Here is a 20,229-nt window from a genome sequence, read left to right on the forward strand (position 1 = left end):
GGGTTTTGATTTGCCAGCAGAGAGCGCTAATGATGCGTCTTATCAAATTCAAAAACACGAGTTTGTTTTATATAAATTTCTTTTTTATTTTTTCATTTTTTTTTTTTATTACTTATATCGTTACGTACGAATAAATAGATTAAGAATTATTGTAAAATACTTAAAATACGTAATAAAATTATTAGTCAAATATTTCTCCCTTAGATTTTGTACAATGAATAATGTTATTACGTGTAATAAAAAAATAAAGATGGTTTTCTTCTTCTTTTTTTTCATTTCTTTTTTCCATTTTTTTTTCATTTTTATTTTTTTTTTATTTTTTTTTTTTTTTATTTTTTTTTATTGCTCCAACACATCATCTTTCTGCTTTTCGATGGCATAATGCATTGCTCTCAAAAATTGAGCCAATGTAGATTTTTTTGAATGTATAAAAAGAGCTTTTGCTAAAAATGGTATTTTTTTTAATGTACGTCCACTTAGTCCATAACTTTGTTTACTGATTTCCAATAGCATTAAACAGCGCTTTGTCTCATAAGTTTCTTCGTAACCATGAGCTTTAAGATAAGCAAGATTAAATAATTGTTCTTGTTCTATCAATCCAGTCTGAAAATTTTTAACGATCAGTCTATTGTAAATATATACGAAATTATTATATGATATAAATATTAAATCAAATACCCTCATTAATTCTTTTATACAGGCACTATATATTTTGTATATAGAATCTTCTGTGGGATGGCCGATATATTGTTTTATATCTGCACGGTCTACAAATGCTAAATCAATAGCTTCAGTCATGTTACTTGTTGTAAGAATTAGAACATTTGGATAATGTTTCATTTGATCCAATTGGGTAAGTAAAGCATTTACTACACGTATGGAGTCTGTAGGTTCAGTACCATTAACACAGGATTTACGAACATGTGCCAATGATTCTACTTCGTCGATTAAAATACAAACTAATCGATTAGAATCATTGTGAAGAGTTTTAAGCTCATCAAATAATTTCATTACCAATTTTCCGCTCTGAAATAGAATAAATTTTTTTATAAGATATATTTTCTTACATAACTTTTCATTCCTAGGTAAAGATCAGATAAATACAAAATTTACCTCAGAGAACCATTTTGAAAATAAACTGTGGCTATTTATTTCTATTAAATGCACAAATGTAAAACGATGTCCAAAACGAATTGCAATTTTTTGTGCCAGTGCTTTACACAAGCTGGTCTTTCCACTGCCTGGAGGTCCATGTAATAATACTACTTTGTTCCATGATATAATATTAGGATTTATTTTATTATCAGAAAATATTACTGCTGTTTCCACAAAATTTAATAACTAAAATAATAATATTAGTTAAAACAAATATATTTAAACAAAAGATATAAGAATACGTGCCAATCATTACATTTTGCTTTATATCCGAATCATAATACATGTTTTCCCACAAATAATGAAATTCTTTAGAAGGTAAAAGCCACTGATTTGCCGCTGGTAATTCTTCATTACCATTTTCTATCATTGACATGGCTGATTCACTTTCTGTCATTCTATATATGTGATATTGTAAATTGACTCCAGCAATTTTCATACGAGTTTTCTAAAATACATAAGCATTATCAAAAAAAAAAAAAAAAAGAAAAAAAAGAAAAAAAAGAAGGAAAAAAAAATAGAAATTAGTCTAAATAATAATGATACAATTACTTATTGAAATATTGAAACATACTTCATGATTACAGGCACATGATACAGATTCAATATGATCTTTAGCATGAGTAAATAAGACATCCGGTAATTCTACATCTAATAATACTTCCTCCAATTCTATAATTTTATTATGTACCATTGCTCGTATTTCCTCTTCTGACAATACACTGAAGGAAAAGAAGATATATATATATATATATATTTATAAAGATAAACTATGTGACAATAATCATTTACAAAAAAATTAATAATAAAACAAACAATTAATTATAGCCTTAAAATGCTTTTATAAATTGTGATATATATATATATATATATATATATATATATATATGTTTATATAAGTTTAATAAAAAAAGCCCTGTACAAATGTTGCAAATAGAAAATGACAAATATAATAAATAATTTTAAGATTGTTCTTACCTCTCAGATTTTTGTAAGATTTCAATATGTAATATATCAGTTGCATCCATCGTTTATTATTATTATTTTATGATAAATGTTATTCAACCTATTAAAAATATTTCACTTTTGATAATAAACACCGTAATAGAAATTATCGATTACAACAAACAATACTATTATTGTAGATGATCGATTATAAACTATCCTTTGTTCCCTTCCTTCTTATGCCACCTTGTCCCGTTCTTTTCTGTTACTTTTAAACCGCAAGTTCAAATTCATCGCGCACGGATCAAAATGTGTTAGACAAGGAGAAACAATGAATGAAAGCATAGTCCAATTGGTGAAATGAAAAGAGAAGGAAAAAGAGATAGGAGTGGGGATAGAGACACGTGAAGTTTGAACGCAAAAGACATTAGGTCTCATTCGCAAGCGTCATTTACGTAAGGAAGCGTCATTTTTCTCTTCGTATAATTAAATTATTTAATACGGATATTATTTTATTCGATGAATATCGACATCCCGATTTAATTATTTTTCAATTGGGGAACAATTTTTAAATAATATTTTTTATAGTCGTCGTTTTTTTTTATCACCACCGGAAACGCATCTAGATTGAATAACTTCGTGATTTTATTGGACGCCAGGGAGTTCATATTTTTATAAAATAAGCAACGGACAGAAGGAACATAACGGATTTAACTCGACGAGCGTAGTGTGACAAAGAAAATGTTATTTGAAATGTAGTTAATCTAATTGTGACAAATTGTTACTTAATAAGTAACAATTAATGTAATTAAATATTTAAAAAAAATTGTTCGTTAATAGGTAATAAAATTTTAATTAAATGAGCAGTATGTCGGAGGAAGATGAACGTAGAAAACGTTCATTGGAAGCTGGGAGAGATTTGGTATGTTTATAAAAATCATCATTTATTTATTCTTCCTTTTTTTTTCTTTTTTTTTTTTTTTTTTGGCAAAGACAACCTTTTTGTCGTTGTATGAATATATCTTTTGTTGCCTCATAAAAAACATATCTATGAGAACATATATGAATAATGCGTTTGAAATAACGTTATCTTTTTATAATTTTGACATTTGCTTCAAAAATTATTAAAATATTTGCAATGACAATAGAATCAGAAACATAAGGAATATAATAAGATCAAGCTTATATATTTGATCTTTTAATTGAATTATTTCAGTTGGAAAAATATAAAATAGCACGGTCAAATAAAACACAAGGAATGCATTATGTTCAGACAGATGAACAGTCTGATGAAGAATCTTATCATAATGATAAATCAATGGACCAAAGAGGATCTTTTGTAAGATTAAATTTGTTTATTTTCTTTTAACATTTATATTCTTTATTACAATCTGATATGTGTATTTGTGCGTGTATATATATATATATTTTTTTTTTTTGACATCTTTATGTATTATAAGTGTCATGTATTTTTTTTTTTTTTTTTTTTTTTTTTTTTTTTTTTTTTTCTTATTATGATCTATTTTAGATAAATGAAGTTATGTCTTCGAGAGATATAACACAAAGTAGCGTTAGTATGAGCGAAGGTGAAGCAGATAGAGATTTAGAGGGTATGGCAGGACGTGTAGCTGAATTAGAAGAACTATTGCAAGGGAAGGAAGCCATTGTAGCAGCATTGAATGCAGAAATTGATCATCTTAGAGGAGAAACATCTTCTCCGAACTCTTCGCAAAGTCATAATAGCAGTATTCCTAGTAGAGATGTAATATGTTTATATCATACGAAAGTAAGCCAAACTTAAATATTAGATTTAAATGAAAATTTACTTTAACTAATATGTTATTTAATAATTCATTTATTTATTGTATTTGAATATCTTATCGAATAGTTACAAGAATTTGAAAAAGCAATAAATCAAAGAGATAATTTAATAGAAGATTTGACATCTTCCTTGGAACAAGCATTGTCTGCAAGAGATGCACTTGTGGCACAACTTAATTCTTTAAATTCAACAAGAGAGTCTAGCCCAAGAGGCATGCATAGTATAAATTTGCAAGAAAAAGTGAGTTAAATATTTTTTTTTCTTTTTCTTTTTTTTTCTTTTTTTCTTTTTTCTTTTTTTCTAAATCATTGTTAGTTAATACTATAAGAAATATTTTCTTCTTTCTAGATCGACATGTTAGAAACTACTTTAACCAATCAAAAAGCTGTCATAAGTAAATTAAATTCTCAATTGGCACAAATTCATAAACATGTTCAGACATTAGAAATGGAAAAGGAAACGCGAAATGCCGAGATTAGTGATTATAAAATACAAATTAATAATTTGAATGAACAAATTCGGGTTGGTGCTGCTGAAAAAAATTTAAACATTGCAGAGATGTTGGAACAACAAAAGCAATATGAAGCACGCGTTGATAAAATAAAACAAGATATGCAACATATTTTAGAGAAATTCACAGCTGAAACCAATACAAATACTGCTAGACATCAGCAGGAAATAAAGGTTCGTTTATGTATATATATATATATATATATATATATATATATATATATATATAAAGTATCTTCAAAATATATTGAATGTAATAGTATGTATCATTTAAATAATATGTTTTTAATACTTCTCATTAGGATTTATCAATAAAACATGAAACTGAATTAAAAAATATTTGCGTGAAATATGAGGAACAATTGCAGTCATTGAAAGAAGAAAATAAATTATTAGCTGATCGTTTAAATAAAGAATTACCAGATTTAGAAAGTAGACATGCCAAAGAATTATCAGTTTTTCAAGCACAGTTGGCACATTATAAAAAAACCGTTGAGACTTTAAAACTTGAGTTGGTAAACCGTTCAGAGGCTCAAAATAGAGCTCAAGCTGAAGCTGATATGTTTAATTCCAAACTTGAAGAGCTTCAAGTACAAGCAGAGAATAACCGTCGCTTGCAGGAACTAAATAATCAAAAGGAGAAAGAATTATTGAATGAACAGATTGAATTGCATAAAATTCAATTAGATGAGATAACTTCGAAATACGTAGCTGCTACCACTGTATTAGAATCTAAAGAAAGTATTGAACGTTCATTGGATCAGGCATTGATAAATGCTGCTACATTGAAACAGGAAAATGATGGATTGAAATTTCAATTGGATGATTTATCATCTAGATATTCAGCAGCTCAATCTCTCATTGAAAATAACCAAGCGCACGAGCGTACCATGAGTTCTAGAATATATGATTTAGAAAAATCATTGTCAAGACTCAGTGGTATAAACGTTAGTATGCTTAGTGAGTTTAATGAAACTACTTATCAGACTTTCGATGAGGTAACCATTAAATATCAATTAACAAAACAAAGACTCGAGGAGAAGGAACAATTGGAGAAAGTATTACTAGAACAAATACAAAATTTAGAAGATAATGGATGTAAAATGATAAAGGAATTGGAACAGGCTAATCTTATTAATAAATCTTATGAGAAACAATTGAAGGATACGAAAAATATGTGCGACAAATTAGAATCTGAAATGATATCTATGAGAGAATCAAATTTGACGAATTATGTGCCTTCGGAAAATATTACGAGTAACGATACTAGAAATATAAATGTCATAGATAAAAGTGATTCTATTGAAATGCTTCAGAAACTAACGATCTATGAGAATGAAATAAAAGAATTAAAACGTATCGTAGAACAAAAGAACATTGAAACTACAGATAATACGAAAAAACTAAATGAACTGGCAGAACAAATGAAACATTCGGAGGATGAGTGTAAACAATTAAAAAATGGTTTGGCAATAGCTTGGGCACAATGTGCAGAAGTTGAGGAAAAATTAAATCAGACATTGGCAATACAAGACAGTACTATAGACATATCTTTACCATTATCAGAATTTTGTGCAGCTTTACCTAAACATTTTGGACATAATAAGACTACTAAAGATTTTACAAATGACACTCAAAATTCGTTTAACGAAACTGATAATTTAGATGTTATTAAGGAACAATATGATGAGAAAATAAAATCTATGCAAAATGAAGTGAAATATCTTACGCAAGAAAATGAGAATATGTTTAAGGAAATGGAACATTTGATAGAAAAGCAATCAAATTATGATGAGATATCAAACAAATTACATCAGTATTGTGTGTTATGTGATAAATTAGAATCGGAGAAGCAATCTTTATTGGATGAAAATAGAAAATTGAAAGCGGATTGGGAAGAAATAAATGTATTACATAAATCGTTGGACGATTTGCAAGTAGAAAAGAATAAATTGCAAAAGGATATAGATAATTTGATTGAACAGCACAAACATGAGATAAGTGCTATTAAAGCAGATTGTTCGAAGGAATTAAAAGCAATGCAAACACTTTTACTTAATGTGAAAGAAGGAAATATCGGATTGAATGAATTGAAGAACGAATTAGAAATACGTCATGCTAAAGAGATGGAAGAATTAAGAACATATTTTGAACAGAAATGTTTGCAAATGGAAAAACAATATTCCGAGGAAGTATTTAGTCAGCAATCGAAAAAAATGTCCGATAATGACAGTGAAATTGAAGAATTAACGGAAGATGTATATTTTGGAGGTGCAGGAGATTGTTTAAATGTTGGAAACGTATCTGGACATCACTCTAGAAGCGGTACACCTGTTATCACGACTAAAGAAACAAAACATAAAATTTCTAATGAGGATTTGTCTAACGTAGAATCAGAACATGAAACAAGTATTAAGACACTAAAACAACAATTGGATAAGAAAAATGTTGAAATACAAAATATAAAATTATATTATGAAAAATTATTAGAGGATCAAAAAGAGATACACAAGAATCAATTGAAGAATGTAAAATTAGATATTGGCCCTTCATTTTTACCAAAACCAATTGAACAGGTAACATATAAATATTTTCTTATATATAATTTTTATTTCATTTATTTATTTATTTTATTTTTTTTCCTTTCTTTTCTTTTTCCAATTGAATATTTTGACAATGCATTGTATTGTTTTAAAGCAATGTTATGTCCATAATTGCACGGAAATGATAATTTTTATATATATATATTTATTAATAAAAACTAATATAAATGTTTGTTCTATTCGAAAGTTTTACATGTTGTAAAAAAAAAAAAAAAAAAAAAAAAAAAAAAACACAATTGGCTTCAGAACTTTCCAGTCTGCAATTTTTGTATATATATATGTGCATGTACTTTATGTATGTTTTATTTATGATTGTGTCTTTTCTTTAATTTTTACTATTAATAAGATCTATAATAATAATAATAATAATAGTAATAATAATAATAGTAATAATAATAATAATAATAATAATAATAATAATAATAATAAAGTTAATGTATTAAAACTAAACCAAAGTTTTTTGTGTAACTAACACATTATCATGCGGCATGTTCTGGCATGCAGTGTTGTCAAACAGAGTTTGATACAAGAACACTGGAAAATGGTGAACTATCCAAGTTGCAAGCTGCCTACAATCATCAATTAGAAGAACAGGTGGCATTAGCTAAACTTGACATTGTCAACGCTCTTCAGGAACAAATTCAGGTAGCCTCAAGCCACCTGCAAATATTTAATAGCTCGTTTATACATATGTTTATGCACGTTTACAATGAAATTGTTTGGAGTAATTAATTTTAAAAACATTGTTATATTTTATATCATTGTACAGGCACTTTTATTAGTTGAAAATGACGGGGAAGATAATTGGCCATCCGAATTAATAACACTACGAGATAAATTAACTAATAACGCTAAGCAACAAATACAAGAATTGAAAGAAAATCATGCTGCCGAGGTGCTTCGTTTAAAAGAACAATACTCTTACAATTTAGCTCAATTAATTGAAAATCATAAAGAAGAAATTCATAAGATTAAAGCTGGGATGATGCCTGAAGATTTTGAAAAGGAAATTGACATTGATAATTCTGTAGTTCCCTTGAAAATTGGAATTAAAGAAAGGTATCGTAATTGTCAATATTTTTTATGAGATATGCAATATACAAATTGTATAAATGATATATTTTTTATTTACAATATATATTTTTGTCATTTTTTAAAACAGAGATCATTTACATAAGATGTGTTTCACTCTTAAAAATTTAATTGGAGAATTGATAAAATATTTTGCTGTTTGCGAAGAAGAAGTCAATAATACTCTTATCAATGAAGTTTTAAAAAGACAAATGCCTTCATTAAATTCAAAAGAAAATATTTCGAGCACAGTAATTGATCATTCTAAAATATCTGAAGTAAACCATGAAAAAAATGAAACTAAAGTTCATCCAAATACCTCTGAAGTAAAAGTTAAGAAGGTTCATTTTGCTCCACAATCCGATGAAATTATATCAATTATAAATAGTGATAATGAAACATTAAGGGGTATACTTGTTAAAAATGAAGATGTAATAGAAAAATTACGATCTGAATTAAATAACAGCTTACATAGATTGAGAACAGAAAGTGCAGAAGTATTTAATATTTCACTTTCACCTGACGAGAAATTGGATATATCTTCAAACAATATATGGAAAAAAAATATTATTGAAGAACTAACTATGAAATTAAATCATACTGAAGGTTTATTATTAAATTATCAGGAAGAATCAGAACAATTGAAAATGAACATTATTGAGCTTCAAAGGAAATTGATTAATGCCGAAAACAAAAAGGAAATTATTACCGAGGGTTATGGTGAACACGACGAAACTAGAAATGACATTACTCTTCAAGATTTTTCACAATTACAAGAAAAAGGTATCAACAAATTTTATTTATTACGAATTAATAGATATTAAATTATAAATCTTTTCATTTTGCGAATGAAAATATAAAATATATAAAATCCTTTTCAGCAAGACATGTATTGTCCAATGGCGGTGGTGAGGGTTCATATTTATTGCAATTAATAGAAGAATTATGCACACAAAGTGACAAATTAATGGAAGATGCAAGAAAGGAAAAAGAAGATTTGCAACAACAGGTAAGTTGCCTTTATGATTACAAGGTTTGTATAATACCAATTGCATGTATTTTTATTTTACTTAGACTTTTGTTATGCTACATATAAGGAATTCATGGTGCATCATTGTATTGGTAGTCTCTTTCTTATATTAGTTTATTTATTTATTTTTTTTTATATGTTGCATCTATGAGCCCTATAATATCATTGTATTTATGAGTATAAAATTATTTCCTCTTGATAAGGTAAGCAAATGAAGTTGTTTGAGTAAAAAAAAAAAAAAAAAAAGGAAACCATTTTTTTTTTATAATTTGGCATGCACATTTGAAATACAGTCTTTATAATAAATTCAAATCTGCTTCTTCAATATTATTATATTTCCACGTTTGTCTGTAGTTATATTTTTCATTGGTACAACATGAAATAAGCAGAGAATTTTTTAAATTATATTAATAAAGAAAAATCTCTATTAGTTTTCATCCTTAAGGAATTAACATTTCATCATTAACAATATATTTCTTATGGATAGCTTTTCCGCGAATATACTTGTAATATAATGTAGACGTGAAATAGATAAATTATGTGGCTTTGAAGAAGAATTCTTAAAAAATTGATTGGCGTTCCGTTGTCTTGCCAGCAGGTGCCTTTAGAAACTACTTCTCCTTCATACATTCACAGGGTTTGCTGTGGAAAGGTAAATTACAGAACAACTAATATTATTAGAAAATTAGTAGTAAATTTATATGCATTTTATATATGTATATACATGTGTGTGTATATATATATATATATATGATTAATTTTCTGCAGCAATATAATTATCTCTGTTGACATAATTTTTAAAAATGTGTAATAACATTCATTTATTTTATTTACGCGATATAAATACAAATTTATTAAACAAAATATTAATATTCAATGACAAGCTTGGATCTCTGATATGCATGCAAAATAAATGTTAGTTTTCATATATATTTTCGGTACAATGCATTGAAAGGTAATTTTTAGGACAATTAAGTTTCATATAATTGTACTTAGATACATTTGTATTTTATCTAATATTTTTTTGAATGCATTCGATGCAGTATGTTCATAGTGCATGATATGTTTTTACTGCATGAAATTTATAAGCGAATGAATGTATTCTGCATAATTTTCCTTTCATTATTATTATCTTTTTTTTCTTTTCCCCCAAAAAAATCTGGATTATATAAAATTATGGTTGGTACACTAATAATTGTTAAATGTGTTATTTTTTTTTTTCTTCATAGAGTATATATATATATATACTTAACATTTTTGTTTTTAAATATAATAAATGTATTAAGTGTTACAGCTTGTAAAAATAGTAACACTATAATCGTGCTTAGATAATAAAATTCTATATCGATTTTTTTTTTTTTTTTTTTAATTGATTAATCTCCATTTTAATCAGGCAATTATTATGTCTTAAATAAATTGTGTATATGTATATACATATATTTATATTCAATAATATTTATAATCAATATAATCGTTTAGATCGAAGCAGCGGACAAACAATTAAAAGCAACGCGTACATTTTTGGAAGAACAAGCAGCAGAACGTGAGGCTGAACGAGATGATTCTGCCAAACAAATAAATCATTTGCAAGAGCAATTGAAAGAACGAGAACGTGAAAAAGAAAGAGATCAACGTATAACTTCTGAGGTAAATTTTCTTCAAAAATAAAGTTTTTATTCCTGGTTATTAATTTAAATTGAATTAACAGTTCAATGCTTTTTTTTTTTTTTTCATGGTGTCAAAAAAGAAAAAAAAGCATTTATCACTAAATAAAAATCAGTATTGCATGCATTAATTTTTAACGTGGCACATACTTTTTTCGTATATTTCAAATACATTAATTTATGTATCGTATTGCACAGACTTTTAAATAATTGTCAATACAATATTTGCAATGCAAAGTTCGTAACATCTTAGAGAAATAATGATTTTAAAGATTTTACTTTATCGAAATTTTTTTTTTCTATCTATTTCTTTATCGTTATGCTTCATAAGTAGTAATTGGTACATTATAATTTTCTTTTTTTTTTTTTTTTTTTTTTTTTTTTTTTTTTTTTTTTTTTTTTTTTTTTTTTTTTTTTTTTTTTTTTTTTTTTTTTTTTTTTTCCAATAAAGATATAATGAATTTTTTTTAATATCATCAAATTCATATATAAATATAATTCATTTTGCTATACGATCAAATGGAAAATTACTTGATACATAATTTATATATTATAATGATTAAAATACATCCTGATAAAAAATTGGGTTGGTAATATTTTATTAAAAAAATTATTATTCCCCCAAAAATATAATGAAGATTAGTTGCTTTTTTACTACAACTAATGTCATTATTTATATTATGGTGATGAGGTTGCTTGCAATATGCATTAATACTAATTTTATTAACACCGATTTTTCTGCACTCCTGGTTTTGGTTTTCTGTTTGTTGCACAATGCAGAATTCACTATCACCCGATTCATCGACAGAAATACCTGTGCTTCAAGTAATCGACATCGCCAAAACAGTGAGTGTTACTGTATTTATTTTAAATCAGATAATACTATATAATAATAATATTATATATAACATAATAATATGATAAACAATAAAAATATAAATACGTTTAGCTTCTATATTAATTATATTATATTCTTCAATAATTATATCTTCGAAAATATATTTTTTTATCGATTAAATACACATAATTTTTTATGCATGCGTTTTTAATAATGCAGTAAAAATGAGATGAAATAATTAAAATTAAAACATATGGTTAAAATGATTATTTTCATAAATTTATAAGTGGTGTTATGCTTATGTTATTTTTGTTTGCTTTTTATATATTGGGAAATGCTTCTTTGTAATGTTGTAATAATTTGCTGCTACGGTTTTGTTAACATTTAAAGCATGTCGATGTTCAATAAATTAAAACTTATATATTATTTAGGTGGAAGCTTTAGAATCACAAATGAGAGAAATGTCCTCTATGATGTCTGATACGGAAGCTAAAAAATCTGAGACTGAAAGTGAACTTAAAGCTGCAGTTGATAAAATATGGGTTTTAAGAGACATTGTACACGATTTGGAGCAACAATTGCAGGGAAAGATTGAAAGAGAGGAATCATTGCAACTTCAAATTACACAATTGGAAGCAATAATTACTGCTCAGACGAAAAATCAACAAGATCTTGTACAGGAATTAGATTCCATAAAGATGGGTGAAACGAGTAGACAAATAAATGAACATATTACTCATTTACAGGTAAGTTTTAAACTTTTATAAATTTGGTCGATAAAATGATTTTTCTATATTATATAATAGCAATTAAGAAATAATTTTCTTTGGTATTGATATTAAACAAATACATGTTTATTTTTATAGGAAGAATTAAGGAAGCATAAATTGAGCTCTGAACACTTTGATGCTAATTCTTCTACATTGAAACAAATGAAAGTTGAACTTCGAGATTTACAACTTCAATTGGACAAGAGAATTAAAAATTTGGAATCTTTACATATTTCTGATTCTACCTTAAGCATCAGTCAAAGTCAGCCAAGCGAAGATGTTTCCATCAGAGAACAAATTGATGCCACTAGATGTCCTACGCCAGATGATCCTACAGCTCCACCAATTTTACCTCTTGACGAAATACTTAAACTTAAGGAGAAAATCTTGAAGCATGCTAGGGTTGAGGAAGCTGCTTTCAAAAAGATCAAGGATTTGGAGATGGAATTGTCAGGGCTCAAAAATCAAAATGAGGAATTACAAGCGGAACAAGAAATATTACAACAAACGGCATCTGAACAATTGTATCAAATGGAAGCAATGCGTGGTCGTTTGGAACAACAAAAACAAAGTGCTCCGTTTGCTCAAAGGCAAGCAACATCAAGATTAGAACTTGAATTACACGAAGCTAATACCAAGATTCAAGCATTGGAACAAACCATTTCTGATAAGGAATTAGAGGTATTAAATAATGTCATATCATCATTTTTTACATGAAAATTTTTATATAATGCGTGAAATAAAAGATTATTAAAGTTTTCTTTATAATAATTATTTTTTAGTTAAATGATGTGAAGGATCAGCTGCAGAGATCTAATCAGTTATTATTAGAGAAAGAAGCAGAAATTGCAAACGTCGTTCAATTAGAAAGTATGACAATTCAGAAACTGAAAGATCGTTTAACTGTTTTAGAAGATGAGAAGAAGAATCTGCAGGTGATTTAATATAATATTAAGATCTTTAAAAATCAATTTCTTTTTTTCTTTATTACATTTATCATATAAATATAATAATGTTTTATTTCAGTCAAAGGTCGGAATTCAGGAACAAGCTCAATTGGAGTTACCGCAATTAATTGATTCTATGTTAGCTGATAAAAATGAAGAGATAGATCATCTTAAGGAACAGTTGGCTAAAAAAGAGAAACAATTAGAGATCTATTCGTCTGTGACATTGGACGAGGGACAGCTTAGAGAATTAGCCAAACATATAGAACCAAAAAATAGTGCTCGTACTTTGAGCGACATACTTTCTATTCATTCTGAGTGCGAAGATGTTTCCGAAGTAATTAGATGTGGTCAAAGTTTAGTACAGACTATACCTCATAATATTTCTAGTTTTAAAGTTCCATCGGTTTCTCCATCGTCTAAAGAAGGATTGGATGCATCTGTCATTCCTTTGTTAGAAACTAACAAAATGAGTATACAAGTACCCCCGTTAGACTTAGGCTCACATTCTCAAAGTACGTACAATCAGAATTTACATGTATCCGTTGACATTGATTTACCTAATAACGAGACAGAATCGAAAATATCTAATGAAGACGTTGGGGATGCAATTGATACGAACAAACCATCTGTCGAATCCAAACAAACGATACGTACTCCTGTTAAAAAAGAAATTTCAAGTACGAATGTATTGTACGCGAGTAATAAAAGAACAAACAACGACAGTTCTCAGGATAGTTTCAAATCTTATCGAACGTCTGCGACGCATACACGAGAATTTGACAATGATGAGACGATGCAATTGCAAGTCCAACAATTAGAAAAAGAATTGCACGAGATAAAGGAAGAATTAAATGACAAAATAACGATATTGGAGAAACGTGAAAGTGAATTATTGACATTACGTAAACAACTTAATGAATTGCAATTAGAGCTGAAAGAAACTTGCGAAACTCAGACACGCGATAAGAACTTTTATAAGAATCAATACGAATTGATGCAAGCGTCCGAAAATAAGATAAGGAAAGATTTATTACAGGTGGAAAATACATTGAAATTAAAGAAAAATGAATTGCAGGATATGAAGGATAAAATGCAAACGAATGAAAAGATAATGATTGAATTGAACTCTGAGAATTCTAGATTAAGAGAGACCATGCAAAGTAAGAACGAAGAAATTGTGGAAAAATATATTGCATCGATTCAAGAGAAAGCACGAGAATTACAAAGCCTTCAGGATGTTTTGTCAGAAAAGGAAATCACTATTGAAACTATTAGAACAAGAAACATTGAAATTGAAAATGAGAATAAACAATTATACGAATATAAGAAAAAATGGGACCAATGTGAACGAGAACTTATAGATAGTCAAAGTGAAATTCAAAGATTGACGGATGGATTAAACAATAGAGATCAGATTATTAGAAGATTAGAGGAAATGGCAAGACGTAGTAGTTTTTCGGGTACATCCTCGCCATCCGATTGTAAGGATCAGGAGATACATCATCTTCAAGAATATTTAAAAGAGAAGGATAAAGTTATAAGACAGATGAGCGATGATAGTAGAAGTTTACACAGAGCATTAGAAACTATTCAAAGTAAGATGAAGGAATCTGGCAATGTGGTAGAGTTGAGGAAAAAACTTAAAGAGGAGTATAAAATCAATGGAGAATTGAAAGATACAATTGAAAGATTGACTAAAGAACTTGAAGTTTTGAGAGAATATTCTGCACGTAAGTTTTTTCTTTTTTTTTTGTTTTTTATAACTAATAATTGTATTAACTTTTTAAATAATCCATAGCACCTTTTTTTTTTTTGACATGCTCATGTGTATGTGTATGTATATGTGTGTGTATATATATATTTCTTTTTTTTTTTTTTTTTTTGCTTTTTTTTTTTATTTAGGTCGATCGCAGGACGATACTGATATCGAAGATATGGTAAAAAGAGAACTTAATTTATCAGCTCGTTTGGATAAACAAATTATGAATGCCATCGATAGCGATCGAGAGGAAATGATATTGCAAGGAAGAGAAAGAGAATCTATATCACAGTGTTCATCACCTTATAAAAAAGGAATTGAAGACAATCAATATGAAATATTGGTACGAAAGTGTGCGGATCTTAAATTACGATTAAAACAGGCGGATAAGGTTAATGAGGAATTATTGAAATTGAAGGACGAATTGGAAATCGAAAAGGAAATGCTTAAGTGTCAGGTAGCGGAATATGAAAATCGCATCTTTCAAATAAAGTAAGAGATTAATTTACTTTCTATTAATAATATTTTTAAGAAAGCAATAATATGCATTTCGATTAACAAATATTTATTTTCCATTAGGTCAGATTTGGTCGAAGAGTCAAAGAAAATAACGGAACTTGACAAGGAACTATCGGGTGAAAGGAATTTAGTACGTTCTTTAAAATTACAAATGGAAAAGAATCAAAAATTAATGCAGTCGGCTCACGTACAAAATAACGAACTTATCGAGGTACTTCTATTTTTTTTTATTTTTTTTTTTTTTTTTTTTTTTATTCGACGTTATTAACTTAATCGTGTTAATTCCTTTTTTTTTACCATTAGTTTTATATATAAAAAAGAAAAAAGAAAAAAAACATCTAGGACAAAATGAAATTTTATTTGTAATTATTTTTGTCGTAACAGTGTTTGCAAGAAAAGTTAAAGTCGTCACTTGTGATAGAAGAAAAATTGAGAAATGAGATATCATCGATGCGCCAAGAGCATAAAAATTTGGAAATACGATTGAGCTCTATGAGGGAACACATTGAGTCGCAAAAGATTGATCAATTGCCTGGTCTGGTTGATCTTTTGAAAACCGAACAAATGAAGTATATAGCGTTGGTAGAGGAGTATGAAAAGGAACAGAGAAATAATTCAGAATTAAGAGATAATTTGAAGAAAATTGAAACTGAAAGAAATCGTTACGAGAAACAATTGGAGATTGTAATTGAGGAGAAAGAAAGTTTAGTAAGTAGTTTGGTACTTGTCGAAGGTATTAAAGAACAATTGGAGACCGATCTTAGAAGAATTAAAGAGGAATTAAAGGGAAAGGAGAATGAGTGCGAATGGTTACAGAAAAGGATTAAAACTATGTCCGATGCCGAAGCAAAGAGACAGGATAAAAGGGCTAGCGAGCATTACGAGCTCAAAGGATTAAGGAGGGGACTTGAAAATGCGAGAGAAGTTATAATAGATTTGGAAGCTGATATGAAACAATCGAAACAAGAATTAAAGGAATTTGGAGAGCGTGAATCAAAATTGCGACAAAAGTTGGACAGTTTCAAAACTAAGGAAATCGAATTAATGGAAAAATTAAGTTTATCCAAGGAGGAAGAGAGGAAACAAAGAGAGCTGGCATTTGAATTGCAACAAAAGTTAAAAACTTGTGTTAAGAAAATGGTGGATCTTACGAAAGAATTAGATAATAGATCCGCAAAGGAAAATAACGATCCAGCTAAATATATGAACAGGATTAAGGTAAAAAAAAAAAAAAAAAAAAAGCAAAGGTTTTCTTCATGATGGTGAATGTTTTATAAATTCCTAATGTCGCATTTTTCTCAACGCGCGTTGGTTGTCTTAAATTTGCTGCTTTTTTTTCTCCTGGTTTCTTTTTCTTTTTTTTTTTTTTTTTCTTTTTTCTTTATTTTCTTTCATTTTTCTCTTTCATTCCATAGGAATTAACTGACGCAAATGAAAAATATTCCAACGAGAAGGATATACTACATTTTAAATTGACCAAAATTAAACACGATAAGGATCAACTGAAACAGCAGATAAAAGAACTCCAAACACAATTGCAACAGAATAAACATTTTCCGTTAGCGAGTGCAGGTCAATTGGAGAACGTTGACAAGGTGGATATACATTATCATATATTTAATATTTTCTCATATATTTTTTTTCTTTTTCTTTTTTTTCTTCTTTTTTTTTTTTTTTTGCCCTTAATACAATTATTTATATCCATGCGATATATTTATATACAGGCGGAGCACATTTACAGTAAATATCTTCGGGCCAATAGCAAATGGAAATCGTTGATATATCAAAAACGTTATTTGATTTGCGTTATTGCAAGTTATGAAATTTCGGAGGAAAATACATTTGCGATGCTTGCTCAATTAACGCAAAAGGAACGATTACATGCTAAAAAGGATCATCAACGTAAAAGGCCCATCGTTCGTTTTAAAAGTGCTGTTCTTGTAATAATTAGTATACATCGAATGAAGTGGCTGATTATACGATGGCGAACGGGTAGACGTATAGGTGCTAACATGCTAATAGGAAATCAAAATCAATCGTTTGTCCCTCCTATTCGATTTACAACGTTAAATCATTCACCACCGATAAGAGAAAAATCAATATTCGAGTATGTATCATTATTATTAATTAATGTATTATGATTTTTCTTATGGCACTTTCATTGTTTTCTTTTTCTTTTTCTTTTTTTGACAATTCATTTGATATCTTTTTGATTTTTGTTGTGGGGTATTTTTTGTTTTTTTCTTTTTTTTATTCTTTTGACTTCGTTACTTCTTTTTCCTTTTTCTTCTTTTTTTTTTTTTTTGACTTTTTTCGATCTCTTTTTTTTTTCTTTTAGGAAAGACCCTGGCGTTAGCGGTTTCGATCTTGAACAATATTATCAGCGATTAAAAAATATTCAGCAAAAACTTGGATTAGCCGTGATAGAGCCGGGAGCTGTCGATGATAATATATCATCCGAATAGTATTATATATTTATAGTGTGTATTAGAGGATCAACAGGTACACTGTGTTGTTGTTGTCTTTTTTTTTTTTTTTTCTTTTTTTTTCTATATATATATATATATATAAAGCACATACACGATATAAGAAGTTCGTGACTGTGATTTGAGATTAGTGTATCATCGTCATCATCATATTTGAGAATGTCGCGCTACAAATTGATTAAGGATTATAATAAGGTTGCTATTTTTTACCAGGTAGCATGAACAATTTCCTTATTATATACGCGTCCGTTATCTGTACATTTTGTTATTTCTCATTAGATAATACTTTATTATATCGCAATCGAATAGTTTTTGATAAGAAGAACACCAAGTAAATTTTTCTTTTGATTTTTCAAACGTGCGATATATTGAATATTAAAGAGACTGTATATAAATTTTAACGTAAACAAAACATAATATCGAGACATAATATTGTTTTAGAAACGGATAAACATATTTTACATTTAAGAAGAAAGAAAGAAAGAAAGAAAGAAAGAAAGCAAGCAAGCAAGCAAGAGAAAGCTATAATTTTTTCTTTTATTTTTTTTTATTTTTTTTCATTTTTTTTTTTTTTTTTTCTCGAGAATTTTTACTTCTCTAACTCTTGTGCTCATCTCTAATCGTGTCATTTTACCAAAGCTATATAATTTGTAGGATAATATTTGTTTGTAGTATTACGTATCACAAGCCTCCTGAAAGTGCAAACTTGTGCCTTGTATATTATAATACACGATTGCTATTTATTTATGAACTTTCTCCCTCTACGAAGTTTTTTATATTGTGAATAAAATGTATAACAAGTGAATTTTATATAGGACTCTATTAATAAAAGATACACAATAATACCTTTACACACATATATATATATATATATATATATATGTATATGTATATGTATATGTATATATATATATATATATAATCATAGTATATATGTATATATTATAATATTACGATAGAGATTTTTGCACCTTGCAAAATTTCATCTTGAGAAAAAACTAAACTGCGTTTTAAATAATTCTTATTTTTGCTAATAAACAATACTACGCCATATTATGGTTCTTTTTTTGTCTCTCCCCACACCCTCCCGTTACAGAGAGAAAATTATTAAAGAAATCAAAATATTACTTTTGACTTTAATATCAATGATTTCCTTTTTCTTTTTTTTTTTTTTGGCTCTTTTCTCAAATGTCTTTATAAAAAATGTAATATATATGTATATATGTATATATCACCAAGTTACTATAAAAAATTGATAAACCTTTAATTCCACATTTTTTTTTTTTTATATTCAGTTCCAGGAATGTGTGTATGCACGTGTATTAATTTTTTTTTTTTTTTCTTTTCAAGGTATGCCACATATATGCACACAAACGGGCGCGTGCGCGCGCGCGCACACACACACACACAAAGCACATGTCGCAAAGATTTATTACAGGAATATTCTGGTCCACCGAAGTATAACAAATCATTATCTTGTGTTCTTAATATAAAGTATAATAAATTTATATAACAATATTATTATCAATAATTTTCGATACGTACTACAGGTGCTTTTACAAATACAAATACCTTTACAAATGAAAACAATATAATATCAACAATTTATTATTATCATCAATTGTAGATATATATACTACGTGTGTATGTATATATATATATATATATATATATATATATATATATATATATATATATATATTTATATATATGTATATATAGAATACTATACTTAAGGTAATAAATAATTGCGCTTTAAATAATTCAATAATTACACATAAAATTGTGTACTTTCTGGTATGTAGCTATAATAGAATTTTGTTTAGAGATATTCATTTACATATATACAATAGGACGTGATAAAATATATATGCTAATGACCTATATGATAACGTTAATTATCTTTAATATCTAATTCTACAGTGTCAAGATTTATATGTCGAGTATGTGTGTATATATATATATACATACATTATATATATATATGTATGGATATATGTATGTATGTATGTATATATTCTAAGCATTTAAGGCTTTTCTTTGTTTATAATATATTCCTGTCTGTTGTGTTTAATCTATTTAGAACATCTTATATTAGCGTTCCCTT

The 20,229-nt window shown here is 27.5% G+C and overlaps 2 protein-coding genes across 9 annotated transcripts; one reads left to right on the top strand and one right to left on the bottom strand.

The window, feature by feature from the left end:
- Positions 1 to 55: 55 nt before the first annotated feature.
- LOC124424021 (pachytene checkpoint protein 2 homolog) lies at positions 56 to 2,419 on the bottom strand. Its single transcript, XM_046962476.1, has 6 exons — positions 2,134 to 2,419; positions 1,730 to 1,877; positions 1,412 to 1,603; positions 1,114 to 1,341; positions 679 to 1,026; positions 56 to 603 (listed from the first exon to the last, which is right to left on the bottom strand). The coding sequence occupies exons 1-6, from the start codon at positions 2,181 to 2,183 to the stop codon at positions 340 to 342; spliced, it is 1,230 nt and encodes a 409-aa protein (XP_046818432.1). The 5' UTR covers positions 2,184 to 2,419; the 3' UTR covers positions 56 to 339.
- Positions 2,420 to 2,706: 287 nt separating this feature from the next.
- LOC124424020 (golgin subfamily A member 4-like) lies at positions 2,707 to 19,590 on the top strand. Of its 8 annotated transcripts, none has more exons than XM_046962467.1 (24): positions 2,707 to 2,855; positions 2,941 to 3,022; positions 3,317 to 3,439; positions 3,629 to 3,886; positions 3,989 to 4,162; positions 4,271 to 4,606; positions 4,735 to 7,008; positions 7,540 to 7,680; positions 7,805 to 8,094; positions 8,198 to 8,889; positions 8,988 to 9,115; positions 9,732 to 9,788; positions 10,616 to 10,783; positions 11,581 to 11,646; positions 12,070 to 12,384; positions 12,505 to 13,089; positions 13,191 to 13,343; positions 13,435 to 15,088; positions 15,261 to 15,609; positions 15,697 to 15,847; positions 16,021 to 16,854; positions 17,052 to 17,231; positions 17,361 to 17,743; positions 17,975 to 18,932. In XM_046962467.1, the coding sequence occupies exons 2-24, from the start codon at positions 2,960 to 2,962 to the stop codon at positions 18,099 to 18,101; spliced, it is 9,501 nt and encodes a 3,166-aa protein (XP_046818423.1). In that variant the 5' UTR covers positions 2,707 to 2,855; positions 2,941 to 2,959; the 3' UTR covers positions 18,102 to 18,932. The 8 variants fall into 8 exon arrangements, with proteins under 8 accessions (XP_046818423.1, XP_046818424.1, XP_046818431.1 ...); XM_046962468.1 differs by adding an exon at positions 19,473 to 19,590 and having other exon boundaries at positions 2,794 to 3,022; positions 17,975 to 18,138; XM_046962469.1 differs by having other exon boundaries at positions 2,795 to 3,022; positions 9,735 to 9,788.
- The last annotated feature ends 639 nt before the right edge of the window (positions 19,591 to 20,229 follow it).

This window comes from Vespa crabro, chromosome 5 (assembly GCF_910589235.1).
Source record: "Vespa crabro chromosome 5, iyVesCrab1.2, whole genome shotgun sequence".
In the NCBI taxonomy this organism is placed as follows: Eukaryota; Metazoa; Arthropoda; class Insecta; order Hymenoptera; family Vespidae; genus Vespa; species Vespa crabro.